This window comes from Cryptomeria japonica, chromosome 3 (assembly GCF_030272615.1).
Source record: "Cryptomeria japonica chromosome 3, Sugi_1.0, whole genome shotgun sequence".
Classification (NCBI taxonomy): Eukaryota; Viridiplantae; Streptophyta; class Pinopsida; order Cupressales; family Cupressaceae; genus Cryptomeria; species Cryptomeria japonica.
Genome location: NC_081407.1, coordinates 355,943,613 through 355,964,361, shown reverse-complemented (window position 1 = coordinate 355,964,361; position 20,749 = coordinate 355,943,613). Strand labels below are relative to the sequence as shown.

The 20,749-nt window shown below is 37.7% G+C and overlaps 1 protein-coding gene across 1 annotated transcript in view; it reads right to left on the bottom strand.

The window, feature by feature from the left end:
* Positions 1–609: 609 nt before the first annotated feature.
* LOC131080002 (uncharacterized) overlaps positions 610–20,749 on the bottom strand; it is a 132,381-nt gene continuing 112,241 nt past the window's right edge. The window contains exon 13 of the mRNA XM_058018052.2: positions 610–1,061. Within this exon, the coding sequence (XP_057874035.2) occupies positions 963–1,061 (99 nt within the window). The 3' untranslated portion in view covers positions 610–962. The remainder of the gene's footprint in view (positions 1,062–20,749) is intronic.

The window sequence follows — 20,749 nt, the reverse complement described above, 5'->3', positions numbered from 1 at the left end:
AGAAGTAACCAACTGAATAGGATTATGTTAATTGCAAGTTCCTTACAGACCCTCTTCAATGGATCATGATCATGCAAGCTTGTAGTATATAACATTTAAAAATTGGAAGCCAAAGATTAAGTTGTAATGCAATCACAATGCCATTTTTAACAAGGATGACAAACATCTGATGTTAATAACAAATAAATAGCTAGAGTAACTCTTTAAACTTTTTTCCTTGTTGGCTGTCATGTAATGGGTCTGGACCCTTCCCTTACTTATCTAATCAAAACTCTCGAAACTTTTTTAAACACGTTATGGATCTCCTCCACAAGTAATAACATCACCATTGAGATGGACTAGCCATTTTGCACCAAACCAATTAATTACAGTACTCCAAATATTTAGTCTTACACACTTAAGCTTGTCAGGAATTCTTACAAGATGGCCTTTTGAGAATGTATGAACATGCGTAACACAATTCTATACAAACAATCTTGGTAATCCACATCCAACCGAGTACTTGAAGTGAATCTATTAATCAATAGAACCAGTTTACTTTTAATAAATTTTAAAAGTCTACCACGCAAGCGTATAAAAACAGACAAAGGTATTGTGCAAAGTGGAATATTGAAGAATCTGATAAACACATACAACTGATACATTAATTCCTGAAATAAAATACAAATTTATTTTTTATGCTACATACAACTCGTTTTAATAAATAAATATTTGATCAATTGCATCATTGAATTAAATATCGGAAGAATCCATTTCCTACATTTTTTGGAGAGTACAAATTTTTACAGAGGATATTATCCCATAGTACAAATTGCAAACTGCAAACCTTGTTAATATCAAGGTTACTACAGTTGCAAAATATGCTACAACAAACCATTTTTGATGGCATGTATTCATTAGTCATCAGGTGCATGCTGTGATGAGAATAAAATGTAAAAGAGCTAAGCAGGGGTGAACAGCTTTCAAAAGTTTGTGTTCATGAGCTTTGCCCTCGGGTGTATTCTTATGTCCTCATAAGAATCCTTCTGGTCCACATTGATATAGTCCCTCGTCTTCAAAACCTGAAGTAACAGAAGTTTTCTTTAGCCTTTCCCCCACAGAAATCAATGCACAAGAATCAAGCTTCATAACCTATAATATGAGCACCCATAACGTTTCTCTTTCATGCACAATGGACTTTTACAATATCAATACGAATTCAAATTCATCATAGGTTTGACTTTTTTGACTCAGCAAAGTACATCATAGTAGCAAAAATATTAAACTCGATTTATTAATGAAGCTTTCATTTAGCTTTAAAAATATTGGCTAGTTGAATCATACCAGATCAAATGTCACCTAATATATGGTCATGGATGATTTAAAATTTATCGCAATGGCTGAAAGAATAGGAAAATATTGGTTTTTATTTGTTGAATACATAAGTGTAATTCTAGTAAAAATAGATCTACTCAAAGAGCTCTGTTATTTTGAAAATAAAATGGGACCATAAGCTCATTGCATGTCAACCACTCTCCACAGTATGATGATACAGTTTGCACCACTGTCTACCAAATTTGTAGACGTAATTCCTTCTCGTTTCTAGATGAAGTCCTCATCTCCTTTCAGTTTCTACCAGAGTTCCGTGACTCGCAGCAAGTCACGCGAGTCAACGGGCCGGGTGACCCCTGCCGGGTCACGGTGACCCTGACCCGGGCTCGGACGGGTCAGGGGGCGTGACTCGCCTGACTCGCCGAGTCAGCGAGTCACTCCCTGACTCGCCGAGTCTGAGGGTCATGCCCCTTGACCCCAACTTGGGGGCGCTGCCCCCAAACCCCCGTTGAAAAATATAGGGGGAAACCGCATCGATAGAAGTAGGGAAAATCTAACCTACGAGTCTGATTAGGCTCCATATAACAACACAACTTAGAAATCTTGGTAATTGGTATTTAGATTTAGTATTTCAAATTTCCTAGAGTCTCATTTGACAATGTAATTCTCATACTGTAATAGTGTCATACATCTTTTCAAAACTAGTTTTTCAAGTACTATATGTATATGTATAACTATATCAGCACCACCACCCCGCCACCCCCCCGTCGCCGTCCCCCTGTCGTCCCCAAACTTAGGCCCTTGGTCCCCCCATCCTAGAAACGCGTCCCCTCGTCCCCAACGCCCGTGGAACACTGGAAAAATAGGAAGCCATAGTTTTGCAACCAGCTGAGAGGAAGAGGTAAAAAGCTTGCACAAATCACATTGGGGCAACACTACAGTCCGATTGGCTCACTGAGTCCACTGATCCAGTCTTCACTAATGAGGACCTTGAGTGGGTTGACCAGGCAGATAGAAAGGCTGAGGTTGTGGCTATGGCAGAGGAGGAGGATAGAGTACGATCAGGCACAACACCTATGGCTACTCAGACTGGCACATCACAGGCAGAGACTATGGCTACTCAGTCATCCAGGACCTACCTTAGACGCCTTTCTAGGAGGCAGATAGACGAGGTTGAGCCAAAGCCTGAGCCATAGACTTGTTTTTGTTTACACTTTAGAGTTACATATATGTTTGGGAACATTTGAAGTCATGGATTTTATATATATTGGACAACATTTATAACTCTATATATCTATGTTTTCTAATTCCTTCAACTACAATTTACATTTCTACGCATGTGATGGATGTATGTTTATGTATGTGATCAAATTAGCTTCTATTTGATGATGTTATAGTGTCTTTAAGCTTAATTCAATAATGGGTGTATGAAACAAGTTTTAAATCGTTAAAAATCTCTAAATTTCAAGGGTTTTCTTATTTTGCCGAGTCGTTGCCGAGTCATTGCCGAGTCCGAGCCGAGTCACGAGTCGAGTCAGCCTTGCCGAGTCAGAGCCGAGTCCGAGTCTGGGAACTTTGGTTTCTACCATGGAACTTCAAACTAGGAAAAGATGTATTTGATGGAGAAGCTGGATGCATTTCAGTGTCAACTCGGTTCCTACAATGCATTTGAAGAATATGGAACCTACTACGTATAATATGACAACATATCCCTTGAGTATTTCCCAGAAATTCATCTCCTCACCAGTTTTTCTATCATATCTAGTTATCTTTGTAGTCTACAACAATTCCAGTCCCAGATCTGGAAATTTTGTTTTATGCTGGTTTACTTTGGGTATTATCATATTATATTATATGCCAGGATTTATTTATTGTTATTTGTGGAAATTATTATGTTCTATCCAAGATCAGTTCCGCTATATGGATGGAGCGTAATTGACTAGGTTCGGAAATTTTGATGGCATGCACTTATGGACAGGCTTCCGCACCTTTTTATAAATATAATTTATAAATTATATTTTGCCAATCAAAAGAAGAACTAGAGTGTGGGGACATGCATAATTTCAGGAGAATTGTTTATTTTTCATCCTCTGAATTTTTGCTTTCTTTGTTTGCTTTATTTCCCACAACACACTTCCATGCACTTTAGACTCGGGATTTATTTCATTTCCCTGTGTTATCCTATTTCCATTTATAATTTTATATGCAATTAATATTGTAGTTGTGAATAATTTTATAAAATATCCACAGCCTATATCAGACTAGGTTTGCACTTGGCTTTCCCTTAGTCATCTTATTTTGCATATATGTTATCACTTTCTTCCATGCATGTCTCCCACTTGCTTTTTCTCACAGTTTAACTAGGGGAATTATTCCCCGTGCTTTTATTGTCATTAGGAGAGGTTCACACTGTACAATATTCATGAGAGCTTTCGCCTTTTTTTTATAATAAAATGTCTTATTCTGTCAAAATTATGCTTGTCAGTAGATATCATAGAAGTTGTTTAGGCAAGGCAGGTCCTACTGAAACTAACAAATTTGTATCAAGTTTCAACATGGTATCGGAGTTAATGGCTTACAACTGCCATCCCCTTCAGCCCTCACGTGCTACCTTTGTGCTGTTGAGTTGCCTTGCTAGCAAGGAGCAAGGAGGAAGATGTTCTAGATTTGTCACCAAGGAGACTTCATCTACCAATTTTGACTACACAAAAAAGAGCCATTTTATCTGCCAAATTCCATATGCTAGAGAACACATCATTTTGTATCTGAAGTCAAGCAGAGCCCTTGATGATTCTTCAATTTTATACTATCAAGATTTAAAATTGTCAAGGGTTTCAGAATCAAGGTTCTTTGCTTAATATGATTATAACAAAATTTTGATTATTTATCTTAAATACTGGAAATATATCTTTATTTTTCTTGTCATCTGATTCTCTGAATCACACATACCTTGCCACCTCAATTTCTGCAACAAATCTAGAGGAACCTCATTAAAACCAGAGGGAAACAGTAATGTAGTAAATGCCAAAAGACTTTTATAACTCATCCAAAACAAGACGAGGGCAAAGTAGCGCTGCAAGCTTTCCTTGAACATGGTGTCATTAAAGATAAATACTACAATAATTTAACAGGAAATAATCTATGCACATCACAAATCTTGTACTCACCTTAAACATGTTACGTAAATGAAGCAAAGATTTGGGGTAATTTCGTACGGCCCCTAAAAATTTAAATATAAACCATGCAAGTCACTCCTTATTTGTAATGGTTTGAAAGCTTATCACTCATTCTCCATCATCAAAGTCCCCTCTTATTTGAGTGCATGAATCTCTAGGGTAATGATTCAACCTTTATGTTACTCGATAAGATTGTCAAAAGATTCTGCTACTCCCTATTGACACTACCTTCTTGTTTTTCCTTGATAAAGTATCAAAATGATGTCACCATCCAAGATCCAATCACAAGTACAACAAGATAAATCTACTTTTTGTAAGTCAGAGAATGAGCATTAATCCCATGCCTGACAACAGACAAGGGCATGCATGCAAACAAAGCAAGGGAACCGCTAAGAGCATATCAATGGAACATATCCATCATTTGGTAGTCCCCATGATCCTTTTCCAAGATGCAAATAGATTCATCATGATGCATCTAAAAGAATGCCAGTATCATTGTAGTTTCCACATTCATCAATTGCGATGTGGTTTGAGTCTTTGATCAATAAACGAGGAGGATAGTCCTCCTGCTGCTTGCCAACTACAGATACTTTACTCAAAACTCTTCGAAACACCTCCTAAAAGTTTGTCAAGGGCAAATAATTTGCACTAACAATTGAGCAGCATCATTTGCAGTATTCAAATAACATAGTAACATGAAAATACCAAAAGGAAACATGAGAAAGTACACACACATAGACTAAGAATAGTATGTCTACCCTGAGGAATCCTTGAAAGGGAAAAACTTTAGAAAGAGTGATTAAGATGCTTCTCAAGCCACTATCATCCAGTCCAATATATTGTAGTAAGTCAAACATATGTCTACACAAGCCACCAACATGTTTACTTGGCCTGCAAACCCTACAAGAGTGGCTTCGACCTCCAAAACTCTGATCCACAATGCTAAACCCTGCAAATTGAGTTTACAAGAGAAATATAAGAGGTAAGAAATTTGGACATGTATAAACATGTATTATATACCTCCTATGACTATAGTGGCATCAAAACGTGTTTTCCAATGCTTAGAAGCAGAAATGAATCGACAAAACTCTTCAAATTCCACTTTATGTCCTGACAGTGACAAATTTGTTACTTAGACTATATCAGTGTTAGTGCATTTGTTATGGCATTTGTATATTAAATATTTGATGTTGCATTGGTGTATTCACTGTGATCATGACAATTCACCATGTTTGAGACATTCTCGCAACCAGTGAAAATTAATAAAATGCCAAAACTGGTAATTTACAGCTGTCCTGTGTCTTCCCCGGGATCCTGTGGACCATTCCAAGTCTACATGTTAGCTATATACAAGCTCCTATTCTCTAAAAGTCAAAACCAATGAGACCCATCTCTATGTGAAGGAATGTCCTGAGTCATCTCTCCCTACTAATGTTTGAGTACAACTGATCACTTGATTTGTGAACTTGACCCACTTTCATGGATCATACCTCCACAATAGGGAGAATTTGGTCCCAAAAGGCTTGGGGACTCAATAAATATGGGAACTTCTTCCCCATGTTCTCTTTTGGGTACCATTTTGCCTTGCTTAGTAGTTGCCCCTTCAAGCCAATCAGCAAAGTCTCAGGAATCCCTCTATGAGTTTATCTCTCATTTTGGAGAGTTACATCCTACTCTGATTGATCCAAGACACCTAGAGAAAGATCCCCAACTGAAGGCAACACATCTTCCTCCTCAAACAACATAGAGGGTTCCAATAGACACGAGTTTTCAGCATTCACCACTAAGTAAATCTTCATGTATGGTGGCAAATCAATATGAAAAGCATGTTTCCCTATCTGCTTCAGAATAAGAAATAGACTGTATCTCAAAAGTTTCAACTTCTTTGCTTGCCCTCAGAGTCTTTCTTCACCCAAGTACAACCATATCTTGTCACCTACCTTGAACTTGTGTTCAAGTGTTAATCATGCCTCTTTTAGTACTTGCCTTGACTCTCCTTTTATTTTCCTTGGACTCGCAGATGGATTTTCCAGATAAATTCAATGAACTTTCCAGCCTTATGTACCTCAGAGTTTCTATCCTCCTCTTCATTTGACTACCCCTCAACATCAGCTAGAGAAGGCTAGGCAGTAAGTAAACAAAATGTGCCTTGAATAGCAATAGATTTGTGGAATTATGTATAGCCCTATTATAGGAATGTTGAATGTAAGCAAGGCTCTCCTATCGCATCCTGCAATGTTTCTAATTATAACCTCTAAGCAGCTGCAACAAAGTCCTATTAAGAACCTCAATTCGGCCATGTCCATCGACTATCCATATCTTCCCACACAGCATTGAAAGAACAATTTTAACTGCTCATAAGTGTTTTCCTTAGGAAATAGTAGAATTATTTCTATGTATTTACTAAATGTAATAAATAAAACTATCAACAATATCCAGATCTAACACTACATTAATCTGACCTAAACAGTAAAAACAGCAGGTGGGAATAGAACCTAGAAAGGAAACAATGTTATTAAAAACAAAAACTGGGAAAAGGGTTAGAAGGACATGTCTCATTAGATATCTGAAGCTAGAAATGAACTACAGGTTAAAAATAATAATGCCCTGAAAATTTGAGTAAGATCTCAACACTTTTGAAATCAAGGTGTTGCTGCCTGCACAAGCAAACGAGATTGTCTGCACAAATGTGCATTGATGTCTCCGTATCCAATTGACTTCAAACTTTGTAGAAATACTTGCCCAAAATCTCTGATGCTCACTTTGCTTGCAGAATATGATCATCATGTTCCAAAACAAAGATCTAACTAGTTAAAGATGAGGAAAGAAGATACTAGGTGTGCTGTAGGGTAAACTGTTTCAGTCAATCCCATATTTGGCTTATTCCAGCCTCAACATAGCACATAAGATAGTTTGGGGTGTGTGAACCCTACTGTTGGTGTTAATCATGTTGTTTGCAGGAAAACAAGTGCCTAGAAGGTATTTCATAATACAGTGGTGTGTGAATGTGATGGAGGGAAAAAGGGTAATGGAGATTGCAAAACATAAAAAAGCGAAGGTGTACATAAAAATAAAGACTTCAAACTGCAAGATGAGGTATGACAAAGGTTCTGACTACAGCATTGAAAGGGGTAGGCAGAAAGTGGAAGAAACTATGCTCAAGGGAGAAATAGAAGTAATGGCATTGAAAATGGAGAGATAAGGATTTAAGGAGATCTATGACTTTGCGGCACAATAGGGGCTTCCAACCTTCAATTTTCAGCCTTTTAGCTTGCTACCCTGAATAAGCATGGAGTCTCCCTTAAATTTCTGATAGCTTGATAGAGAATACAGTGAAAATCAAGTGAATGCAATGAAACCTAACGAATAAAGCAAAAGCTATATTTACAGGCTAATCTAAGTGAGACACAATTGAAAGTGCAGTGAGTTAAGCCAAAACCTAAAATTTGAACACAAACGACAGTCTAGCTACACCGGTGTCTAAACAGTAGTGTCTTTGTGGATCTAGCTATTCAACATTTTGGAGTTGAGTGGGGATGAGTTACTGTTGTGACGTTTTCACACATCGCCCCATTGCAAATGGGGACCCATGTTTTTTGCTTTTTAGGGTTTGTTTTTTTGGTCTTTTAGGGTTTTGTAAGCTAGCCTTTGCATTTTGAGTGTCGCCCAGGTGATCACATGGATAAGCAAGTCCAGCTTGAGTGATGTCTTGATTCTGAAATTTGGCTAAGTCTGTCCTGATCCTGAAATTTGGCTAAGTCTGGAATGTCCTGAAAATTTGGCTAAGTCTGAACGTCCTGATCCTGAAATTTGGCTAAGTCTGGAATGTCCTGATCCTGAAATTTGACTAAGTCTGGAAACTGAAAAAACCTCCAAAAACTAGATTTTGCAATATAACTCCTGGAGGTCTGAAACCACTCTCAAACATCCTGAAAGTATATATGGAATATAACTTAAAGTATAAGAATTCTTATACTTAAATGTTATATTCCATTAAAATTGTCCTGATAGAGAGTTCGAAAAGTCAAATTTCGCTCCTGTCCTTCACTGAGGATCCAGAGCGAACTTCGCTCCTGTCCCTCCCAAGAGGACCAAGGCGAAGCGCTCCTGTCCCTCGCCAAGGGTCCAGAGCGAAAATGCTTAGTTGAGCCATTCCTGACCTTGTTTGGACGAATTGAGACATCAAAGGCATGGTGAAGGGCAAAATGAGCATGATAGAGCATCCAGACTTGATCAAAAGCAATGAAATGATGAAGTTTTTGCCTAGGAGGTCAAATTCGCTCCTGTCCCTCACTGAAGGACCAGAGCGATTTTCTTTATATACACAATTTTAGACCTTTTTTTGGACATTAACTTTTATTCATAGCATGAAGCAGGATGATATCTTCCCTAGCAAAGACATTTCATGGTGAAAAGTGAAGCATTTGGGCCTGGAGAACAAAATTCGCTCCTGTCCCTCACTTAAGGACCGGAGCTTGAATTCCAATTTCGCATTATCCTTGCAAGATTTAAGTGGTTTCGCGATTTGAGGGGGTCAAAGGGGATACATTTCATCAGTTGAATATAACTTGAAGTGCCTTCGTGAAAGAAAAATGGACCAAAATGAAAAATCGCTCCTGTCCCTCAGTCAGGGACCAGGGCGAAGTTCAGTGATAGCTCCCGTCCCTCTCCCAGGGACCAGAGCGAAATTCTTCATGCGGCATGTTTTGGGCAAAAAGCAAGCAAGTTTAAAGTTTGAGGCAAGCAAGGACGATGTAACGGATTCGTTGAAGACAAAATTGAAGATTGAAGGACACCAAATGAGACCTATATTGGCCTGGGCGCTCCTGTCCCTCACTGAAGGACCAGAGCGATTTTTGTCTTAGATGAATTTCTTGCCAAGTTTGAATGATTTCCAAGCCAAAGATGAATAAGATGGGGCGCAACAAGACCATTGAAGATAATTTTTGAAGATGGCAAAGTGTAGTTGAGCTTGAAAGTACAAATTCGCTCCTGTCCCTCATCAAGGGACCAAGGCGATATCTTAGTTATCTTGCCTTCATCCCAAGTTTTAGACCACTCCAAGTCCGCATACGTGGAGGCAAGGACATTTTTGAGGTATCTCGATGAGGAACAAAGTTATAAAGACCACCAAATTGAAGGATTTGCACCAAATGTCCCAGTTCGCTCCTGTCCCTCAGGCAGGGACCAGAGCGAAATCTTCAGGAAAGCTTAGATTTTGAATGTTGATCACGTTTCAAATGTCCAAAGAGGACCAAATGACATCATTTTATACGGTGAAAGCGATTGCAAGTTGATGGAAGCGAGGACGAGCCCAAAAAAATTGAAATTCGCTCCTGTCCCTCAGTCAGGGACCAGGGCGATAATCATCATATCACTCAAATCCTTCAAAATTCACGCCAGGTCAAGGTTGTACAAGGTCACAAAGGGTCCAAGGCGTCTTAAGATGATGATATGCAAAGGTTTCAAACGTCAAAAGACTATCAATTTGAACAAGGAAGCTATATCGCTCCTGTCCCTCATCAAGGGACCAGGGCGATTTTCATTAAATCATTCGTTTTCCTTCAAGATCACATCAAAGTCAAGGTTCGCAAGATCAAGGATATCATTTGCAAGGTGATGAACAAAGAGTAAAGTTTGAGAGATAGCAAATGTTGGCCAGAGCATGAAGTTCGCTCCTGTCCCTCACCAAGGGACCAGGGCGATATCCACCTTAGAGGGCATTCATCCACCAAATCAAGACGATCAAGCTCGAGTTTTTTGGCAAACATGCCGGTCTCAACGTGAGGATGGAGGTTTTGAACATAAAAGGCAAGAGAATCAAGACTAAACATCAAATTCGCTCCTGTCCCTTAGTCAGGGACCAGAGCGATAGGCTTGTGTCCTTACCTCTTCCAAATTTGGCGCTAAAACATTCTTTAGATTTTATTAAATGCTAGGAAAAAATCGATAAATTTGAAATCCAATTAAAGTTAGCATTTAACATTAGCGCATGGGTCTTTATTAATTAATTTTTGCCTTTTAAAAATCGAGTTTATTTAAAATTATAGGCATTAAATTAATTAATTATAAATAAAATGGGGCGCTTGATTTAAAATTTGTTTCATTTTACAAAGGTCGGCCTTTAAGTTTATTTTAAATTTGCCTTATTCACCAAAGTCGGCCTAGGGTCAATATGAAGGTGAGTGCCTATAAAGGAGGAGTAGTTTATTTCATTTTCACATCATCATTTATCATCTTTTCATATGCGATTTGGAGTATACAAAGAAAGTGCGAAATTATCATTCAAGAGGAGGTGCGAATTGTGTTCAAGGTGCGAGTCTTATCAATAGGAAGGCACAAGCATTATCAAAGGAGTTCGAGTTTCAAGTTAGGCGAACTTGCCAAGGACATTGAAGAACACATCAAAGACTCCAAGGGTGGCGAATTGATAAAGAGGACGTTCCTTATCCTTGAAGATCACGTTGAAGGCTTCTAACGTTAATTTTGCCTAGGCAAATTCCTCATTTTGCATTCTAGTGTTAGCTCTCAAGAGAGGTATGGCGATATGGATTTATTGTTTTGATTTTGAACGTTGATCGTCATAGCTTAAATTTTGAATTTTGAAATTTTGAATTCCAGTAGCCCAATTGTTTTTTAGGAAATAATAACTCAAGGATTTATTATGAAGTTTCCTAAAAATTAATCTAATCTATGTTATATATTGCAAAATCATGTTTCTAATTTTGAAATGTTGTGTAGGCATCAAATGGAGATCTCATCAAGGAAAATCAAGCCGAATCAAGGACGATCTTCGCCGGGACGATCAAGCCAGGACAGGGGCGACCTCTTTCAATCCAGCGTTCCAAGGCGAGGTACATCATCATCCTACACATCAAGGACACATGGAGTTAGGACAAGGGCTCGTTGAAGAAGCAAATAATTTTAGAAGAGTTAATCAAAGACAACTTCTCAACGCTACCAAATTGAGTATCAACCAAGTGTCAGATGAGGTGGCATCCTAGTCATCACGTCTCCAATCAGTAAGGTCCACCTCAGCATGTCCAGATTAAATGTACTTAACTCATGGAAGGTGGCACAAACTCCGATGTACCTACCCCGGCTATCCATTGGTCGATTTTTCTAGAAGGGACATGTGTCCAAGCAATACAATTTTATCATTGGTCAAGCATTAAATGTTATGTAATGGTTTTAACAAACCCTAATTAGGGTTTTCATTGTTGAATCTTGGCCATTGATCTTGAATTGATCTAAGCCATCAAATTGTATTGTGGGCACTATATAAGCCCTGACATTTCATTTTGTAAAGTTAATGAGGGATAATATAGAAATAGTTGAAAGCAGTTAGTAGGTAGAGAGTAGTTAGAAATTGATAGAATAGCAATTAGAGTAGAATAGGAGGACAAGGCAAGAAATTGTTGCCATTGATTGTAAACAAACTCCATTTTCATTGAAGTAATGGTGAAGTGTGTCGTTTCTTGCAATTTGCATGGTTTCTTGTTGAGTCTTCAATCCTAGATGGTAGATGATTAGATGAATGGAGGAAATGCGATTGATTAATAGTGGAATTCGTATATCCATACTACTAGCAGTTTGTTGATTGCAGACTTGCCTTGTGTAGTCAACTAGAATCATTCAGCTTAAGCTCAATTTCAATTTGTCGCTTCTTCATTGATATGCATCAACTTGATGGTGTCTATGCCTGCGGTGATGATTTGAACATCATAAAGCTTCCCTTAGAAGATCGCACTAGCCTTGTGGAGATGGTCCATTGATGTCAAAACAAGACCTAGTTAGAGTTTCATCAAAAATCAAATCATTGCTCCTACATTCTTAGTATTAGGATTAGATCTTCTCTTCGCCCTCATCTTTTTTCCATTTTTTCAAATCTAAGCCAGTAAGAGCCTGTGTTCCAGCAAAGCAGATCGGAAGTTCAATCATCAAATGTAAGTCCCCTTGCGATTCCAGCAAATCACATCATACCACTGGAGTTTATCCACACGTAGAGACCCTACTAACCAGAACATTGGAGTCATCCTAATTGATCCTTTATGCGAATCTTCAGCAGTTAGAGACTTTATTCAAGAGAGGATAAGATGCCTTTAGGTATTTTATTCTGTGTATGATGGTGTACAAAATACACGTCAACAGTTACCAAGGTTGTTTTTTCTAGTTTTCACATGTCTATGATTGATAGAAAGGTCGAGGAGTGGATTGAATTATGTCTAGTTATAATAAGGGGGTGAACACAAAATGAGTGTAAAAATGTAAACTAAAGTTGCCAAAGTAAGCAATTTTTAACCTCACAAGCACACAAAAACTTCCTAGAAATCTTGAATCTCTATCAGATACAATGCTTTTGAGCAAAACAATATGAGCCAAAACATGTACAAAAAATAACTCAGTTCCATTATTACCTAAGAGTGTCTTCTTGCATGAAGTGAGAACACACAAATTGTTAAAATGGTTAAACACTACAAAAAGGTAATCATACCTGACATGTGTATCCCTCCAACAAATTCCATAGAAATATTTTACCTTGGATGTTAAGTCACAAATAATAGTTGATACAACCCTACTTCCAACTGTTTTATTTGTTCACACTACATAACTTGCAACTCTTAACAAATTTTGAGACATCTGCATGCATATAAGGCCAAAACACATACAATAGGAGATTGGAAAGTCTTACTAACTCCAAAATATCCTGCTCCTTGGAGGTACAGGCCTATCTCAAGAGCAATATATATATATATATATATATATATATCAAAGTTGCATGGACACAGATACGGATACGGCCAATTTTTAAGACCCCCAATATGGATACGGCTGGATACACCATTCATAAAAAACACATACACATATATTTAACACAATTTTCTAAGTTATTTAAGGAGATTTTCATTACTTCAAAAGCAATATAAACACATAATTGCTACATAGTTAATGATAAGTTGATTTAACATTTTACAATATGCAAAAAATAGTAGAGTTGCATTGGAAGATAACCCAAAAAATGGGTCACTGAAATAGAAAAACATTTCATTTGTCTTTCTCATTTGGTGTAGGTTTTGTTTAAAAATGCTTGAATGAAATTTTTTTAAATTAAATTTAGGAATATTTATGTCGAATTTTTAAAAAATCAAATCACGTAGTATCTAGCATGGTTGGAAATTAAGGTTTATTGGGCACACGTAGGTACAATATTCGACGTGTATCTGGGCTGTATCGGATACAAGAACGGGTACAGGGATACGCGTGCCCAGGGAGAGACAAAGGAGTTTGAAACAGCGGCTGTGTATATATATCCCAGTCACTTTTCATACCTCATCTTGCAGGGTAGGCAGAAAGTGACTGATATATATTAAAGCTAACAAAATTTCATTACTTTCATTATCAATGTGCATAGATATTAATCCATATTAATAACTAGCATCTATACAAATTAAATTGATTGTGCTTATCATTTGGAACAGTCATATGCTTGTTTCGTCTTATTCAAGTAGTATGTATATATAAAAAGTTGAATGTGCTTACCACTTGAAACAGTCAAATGTTTAAATACTCACACAACAGATACAACAGTTTGATTGGATGTCTTCTGCCTTTGCAATCATCTTACATACTTCAGCTAAACATGGGACAAGTTTAATTTGAAAATACACTAGAACTGGAAAATGTGTGTCCACCATACATACTAGCCTCAAATCGCAAGTTTATATAAATAGCACTTCAAAATGATTTGTACACTATCATAAGTAATACATTGGTGTCAACTATATGGATTGTATTTTCATAGAGTTGTGAAATTTCCCAATTACAGGGGGCACATCTAATAATTTGAAAATCAATGGTCCATTGAAATAGCAATTTACTTTAGAATATTCATAAGTCACTTTGGCTGAAGCAACAAGTGTTCTCATTGAAACCAAGATTAACTTGAATCAAAAATTGTGGCAGGTTGAATGACAATCATTAGTATTTTAACAACCATATATAATATTGTTGGTGTGGTTTCTGGTTGCCTAATACTGGGTATTGGACATTTTTGATAGCAAAGTTTCATTAAAATTGGGCAAAATTTTGATTAGTAGAAAGAAGTGTCATCTATATCACGAGTTTCTAGTATGGTGACATCAATTTTTGTTCACTTTTGTCTTCTTTATAAATATAATATTTTACACTAGGTCATAGGGGACGGCTAGCCTTCCCCTGTTGCCCCCTAAAAGGAACAGGCATCTCAAGCACAGCCTAATTTTTTGGCAAATCAAGGGCAGCTACGGGATGTTTCCAACTCATCCCCCCTATAGGGGACAGATTCTAAAAACAGGGAACGAGACCCCAAGCTTCATTATCATGTCCCCTCCTTGATCATTATATATAGCATAATGAAATATTTATTATTATTAATATAATAATTATTAACGGATGATCATTTGAAATTATTAAATGTTTGTTTAACTTTATTTATCAAATATTATTATTTAATTAGTATTTAATAAAATTCTATAATCATATAAATGAAATCAGAAATAAATAAAAAATAATAATAAACATAAAAAAATAAATCCAAGAATATAAATATGATAACAAAAAATATATTGATCACTTATTGTTTATAGAAATAAACCATAATAGAGTTGCTTATCACTAACTTATTATTATTACAAAATGATTGAAGAGAGTTATGTTAGAAGATTAAGACGGCAGTTAACATATTGATTGTAATCGAGTAAGTTATAATTGTGACTTAAATCAAGCAATGTTGATATAACATAAATCACCAAGACTACGTTTGATTTGACAAAGGAAGACAGACTAATCAAAGATAAGCAATCAGCAACATAGACAATTTTCATTGTGGAGGGATGCGATGTCATCCAATAGTCAGCGAATACACATGGGAATTGTTGTGACCTAATCACACATCACCCCATCCCAGATAGGGGCCCCCTAGCTTTTAGCCTCTTTTGGTCTTTTGGCTTTGTTTTTTTTGGGGTCTTTTGCGGCAATCTCTTCAATCTCTCTGCTTCGCGGATGTTCAGGGGTCAGTTAGAGTTGATCTACTTCTCTGTCGAGCGAATTCTATGAAGTCTAGGTCTTGTTTTGTCCCTTTTTAGGGTTTCTGCCTTTTGTCCTAGATTTTAGGGGTTCCTGTTAGGGTTTTGGGAAAACTAAACATATGACTGGAATCAGGACCCTTCAAGGGACCTCCCAGTAAAATTTGAGCCCAAACGGAGCAACCTCCTATTTTTAGGAAGTCCCTATTTTTTAGGGATTTTTCCGGGTCTCGGAATGTCATCATTTTGCCAAAAATCAAACTTACTATTTTTAGTAATTTCTATTTTTAGTAAGTTATTCTTGCACCCTGTCTAAGGGTCTAACGCTGACACCTGGAAGGTTTCTATTTTTGGAAAGTCAGTACTAGCAGGGTCAGTCAGACAAGGTGACAAGGATCAGACGTTCGCAGGCACTTCTAATTCCGGAAAGTCAGACAGCGGACAAAGAAAGCCAGAAATGGGTCAAGTGCTGGAATTCCATACCTAAAATGGAAAGCTCGGGAAAACACTTCAAAATCACAGGAGGTCAAAATATTCTAAGTCTGGGAGATTAAATGATGAAAAATCCATGAATCCTTGGCATAAGCAAAATTGCGCCCAAATATGCAGTCAGGCGCCAAAATGGAGAAGCCAAGGACAGATGGAAAAATCCATGAATCCTTGGCATAAGCAAAATTGCGCCCAAATATGCAGTCAAGCGCCAAAATGGAGAAGCCAAGGACAGATGGAAAAATCCATGAATCCTTGGCATGAGCGAAATTCCGCCCAACTATGTAGTCAGGCACCAAACTAGAGAAGGCAAGGACAAAAGAAAAAATTCCATGAATCCTTGGCCATGGCAAAATTGCGCCCAACTATGCAATCAGGCGCCAAACTAGAGAAGGCAAGGATAGATGGAAAAAATCCATGAATCCTTGGCATAAGCAAAATTCCACCCAACTATGCAGTCAGGCGCCAAACTGGAGAAGGCAAGGACAAAAGAAAAATTCCATGAATCCTTGGCCAGAGCAAAATTGTGCCCAACTATGCAGTCAGGCGCCAAACCGGAGAAGGCAAGGACAAATGGAAAAATCCATGAATCCTTGGCATTAGCAAAATTGCGCCCAAGTATGCAGTTGGGCACCAAAATGGGTCAGGCAAGAACAGATGTAAAATTCCATGAATCCTTGACATAGTGAAAATTCCGCCCAAGCTAAAAGTTGAAATTTTGCCTAAGGCATGGAATCCAAGTTGTCGAGGAGGAATAAAAAGCAAAATTCCCCTCGGGCAAATTTTTGAATTTGCTATTTTTAGACACCAAATCTCGACAGAGTATGGAAAAATTTATAGATTTGGAATCGGGATGAAATTCTCCATCCAATGAACCTGACTCCTAAATTTTAGGAGGATCCCTAGAAAATAGGGATGTTGAAAAAGGACATGGAAATTCCTTCAAAAGCAGGGGACAACTAGATTAAAGTGGAATCAAGCAAACCCCGAGAGAATCTTTCAAATTCCCTCCAAAATTAGAAAGAGTGAAATCAATGAGTTGGCGGAAGGAATCTTCCAAGTATTACACATGACTTGGAGCATTTAAGGAAAGTTCTAAATTTGAACTCATTCGCATGGGAAGTTGCCTTTGCATGGCGTAGTGATTGGGGAAAGTATGACGCGTCATGAATGCAATTACTAATTAAATGCCTCCTAACTTAGCAAGACATTTCGAAGAATTCTATATAAGTTTGGAAAGGCATTTCATTTCTCACGTGCAAGATTCAAGAAAGAAGAAGTGGAGAAGTGAAGAATATTCATACTTAATACTGTTTTCATCATTTCCAAGGTGCTTCCAAGATGGCGGAATCAAACAAGGCAGTGACTATCTCCAAGCAGGCATTGATCAAGGCTGAAATGAAAAGTTTTCTTCCTCATTCTTGGTTGAATTCAAGATGGGATGAAATCAATGATACCAACTAGGCACATTCAACTTGGCTGCATTCAAGATCCGAATGTTCGGAACAGCAGGGTACAATCCATCCCCGACAGCTATCAAAATTGTGAGAAGTGGAATAGTTGCAGCAGTTGGTTTTCCTCCCGCTATTCAATGCCCAGACCTGGTCTTGGAATGTGCAACACATTATAATCTGGAGCGAAAAACAATCTCAACGCCAGATGGCAAGTTACTAGCAACATTGACTCCGAAGTCAATTGGTGAAGCTTTCAGAATCCCATCAGATTATTCCATGACGTACAGGACCAGCAGCGGAGCTCAAGCAGTATATGAAGCAGGCCCTACCAGCTGCGTTGATTTGATCAATAAGCAGTGGTTGTTGAAGCCTAGAGTGCACGCTTCCAAGATGCCTGACACTCTCACAATCTTTGAGTTCAAGCAGGAGTATGTAGACTTGATAAAAATGCTAAGCAGAGTAATGGGATGCCCACATTCGGTGAACTCCCTAAAATCTCAGTTGCACGATTTCTTTTTCGTAGGTTCATTTCCTAAGGAACATTTTGCAAATGTTTCTTCATTCTTCGGTATAATGAAAAAGACGCAGGAAGTCATGGCAGAGTGGGAAAGCTTCTTTTCCAGGAGCGAGGAAGAAATTGCCTTGATGGAGTTTAACATTGAAAATGTGCCAAGTGTCTCCATCGGAGAACTAGAAGCTGTCGTCGGCAGATTCATTGCATGCGCCATAAATGAACAAGATAATGGTCGTCCATTTTTGTACGAAAGTCTTTTGGCTGAATAGTAGTGGCGTACTTATTGCTGAAGGAATGTTGACTAAGCATGGGTCCAGTCAATGCATGTCACCATCAAATAAGGAATTTTTTTTTGCATGTCGCCTTCTCATTATGGTTTTATGACAGATTCTCCGTGCATGTCGCCGTCACTTGGAGAATGATGGGCATTTATGATGGTGTCGGTTATATTCTAAGCATAATCAACATCATGAGGCACATTTAATGTGCTGGTGGGAGCTATTTTAGGCTCTTTAAATTAATTGTAAATGGGCATAATGGGTTATTAATTGCCGATTCCCACCTTGTTGCACCTTGAGTGGGGAATCTTTAGGGCAAACCCTAATTAGGGTTTTGCATGTGATCATGGCTTGAGGCCTATATAAGGGGATGACCCCCTCATTTGTAAAGGGGGGGAGAGATTATTTTGTCTAAGATTGTTGCATCAGGATTGTGAAGTAATCAACTTAATGCATTGTTCAAATTGATGGTGTATTCTCGTTCTACTTTGGCAATCTGCATGGTCTTGCTCTCTTCAATTAGATTAGATTTGCTTATATGTTGTTAGAAGAACTGGATTTGATAGGAGAACTTGTTGCAGAATCCGAGCTCATGCTTTTGGTGTGCAACTGATTGTTGTACACCGTGCAAAGTTAGCCTGAGCCTATTGATGTGTATGTGTTTAACTTCAGTTGTCAGTAAAGATTGTTCGATCCGATGGTCTGTATTGATGATCTGAAAAGTCTCCACGCACCCTTTGAAGATTGCACCACCTTCGTGTAGTTGTGCTTTGTTGGCGAAACGAAGAGTGGTTTGATTTTGCATAAGTAATCCCGTCTCCTATTCTTAGGATTAAGTTAGCCTTAGCCTAGTTTCTTCTCTACCCTACTCCTATCTACTTTCCGCATAATTCAAAATCCAAAAGTCTCAAAATTAGAGCTTTCACTGCAAATCATCCGTACAGAAATCTTTGAGCTTGCATAAGTTTTCTTCAACATACGTAAGGCCCCTTGGGCTATCGGCAAACCCATCAAACAACTGAGTCATGTCCACGCACTGAAGGAACCTTGGAAATTAGCTGTTTGAACTTTAAGTAATCCTAGCACACGAACTAATCTTGATCAAGAGAGGATAAGGTGACCGTTGGTGACTTTATTCTGTGTTAGACGCGGTCATAAAATACACGTCAACAGGAATTAATATTAATATGCATGATGTTATATCCGGATTAAGTTATGTGGAGGCATCAAAGTCTAATCCAATGACCAAAATAATAAAGAAGGAAGGAAACGTTTAATAAGCTGTTATGAGAATGATGAGTTTAGAGGCATATGACTCTACTGAGTGACTTGTCCTTCCAATCTCACAGTATAAGAGGGCATTCTCCACCATTTATAGGAGGGGGGAGGCCGATTAGGGGTAAATAAGACGTAGCAGGGACACAAGGTTAACTAACAGAGAAGACTATCAAAAAATGACAGTCATCTCTCATATATGCGTATTCGCACAATAGCAGAGATTACATTTTGAAACAGCGGCTGTGTATATATAACCCAGTCACTTTTCATAAACAATTTACATTTCTGGTCTACTCCATTATAGCTGCACTAAAAGAGGATAGGTTTGCAGCAATACCTGGTCAATTTATATCCTACAATCAGTATTTATATCAGACTTCTTAGTTGCCGAGTTCCTAATAATCTTATAAGCGTTAGAAGGGTTTGAGGCAGTACTCATAAACTTCTTTACTAAAACTTTCAAATTGACAAACAAAGAAAGAACATAAAATATATATTTTATATGTCAATACGTTTCAGATCAGATCAGAACTATTATTAACTTACAGGCAGTAACATCATTGTTCTTGGTGGTATGCGTGGGATGTGCTTAATATATACAACCTGATAATATTTGTTATGCAGGATTTAATAGTAATATTAAGGGTAATACTAATATAGACTATAATTTGTAAGGCACCCATACTTAACTTCACATACAGTGGCAGACCAGATCTGACACATGTCAGATCTGTCTGCCACTACAGCTACTAGGTAGAATAATGATTAGTGTTTTAATAATGGCAGTGTTAGTAATTTATATTATAGGGAATATAATCTGATTTATTTATTTTTATATATATACATACAAGGGTTGATCAGTCAAATAATATTGTATAAAGAACTACTCTGCAGTAAAACATATAGTGTAATACTATCTGAACACACACACACACACACACATATATAGAAACAGTAATTTGAATGAACAAGTAAATGTGAGATTTTAAATCTGATTGAATTATCAATTCAATATCAGGAAGAAGATTATGTTATCACTGATTGGATTCAAGTTAAGATGGTTTTGTCTCCTAATCAATGTAGTTTAAGACATAAGTATGTTGAGATGGATTAATTACGGTTAAAACAGGCCTAAACCTAGTAGGGGGCATTACATTCATAGTGAAAATCAGTCTTAGCAGAAAAA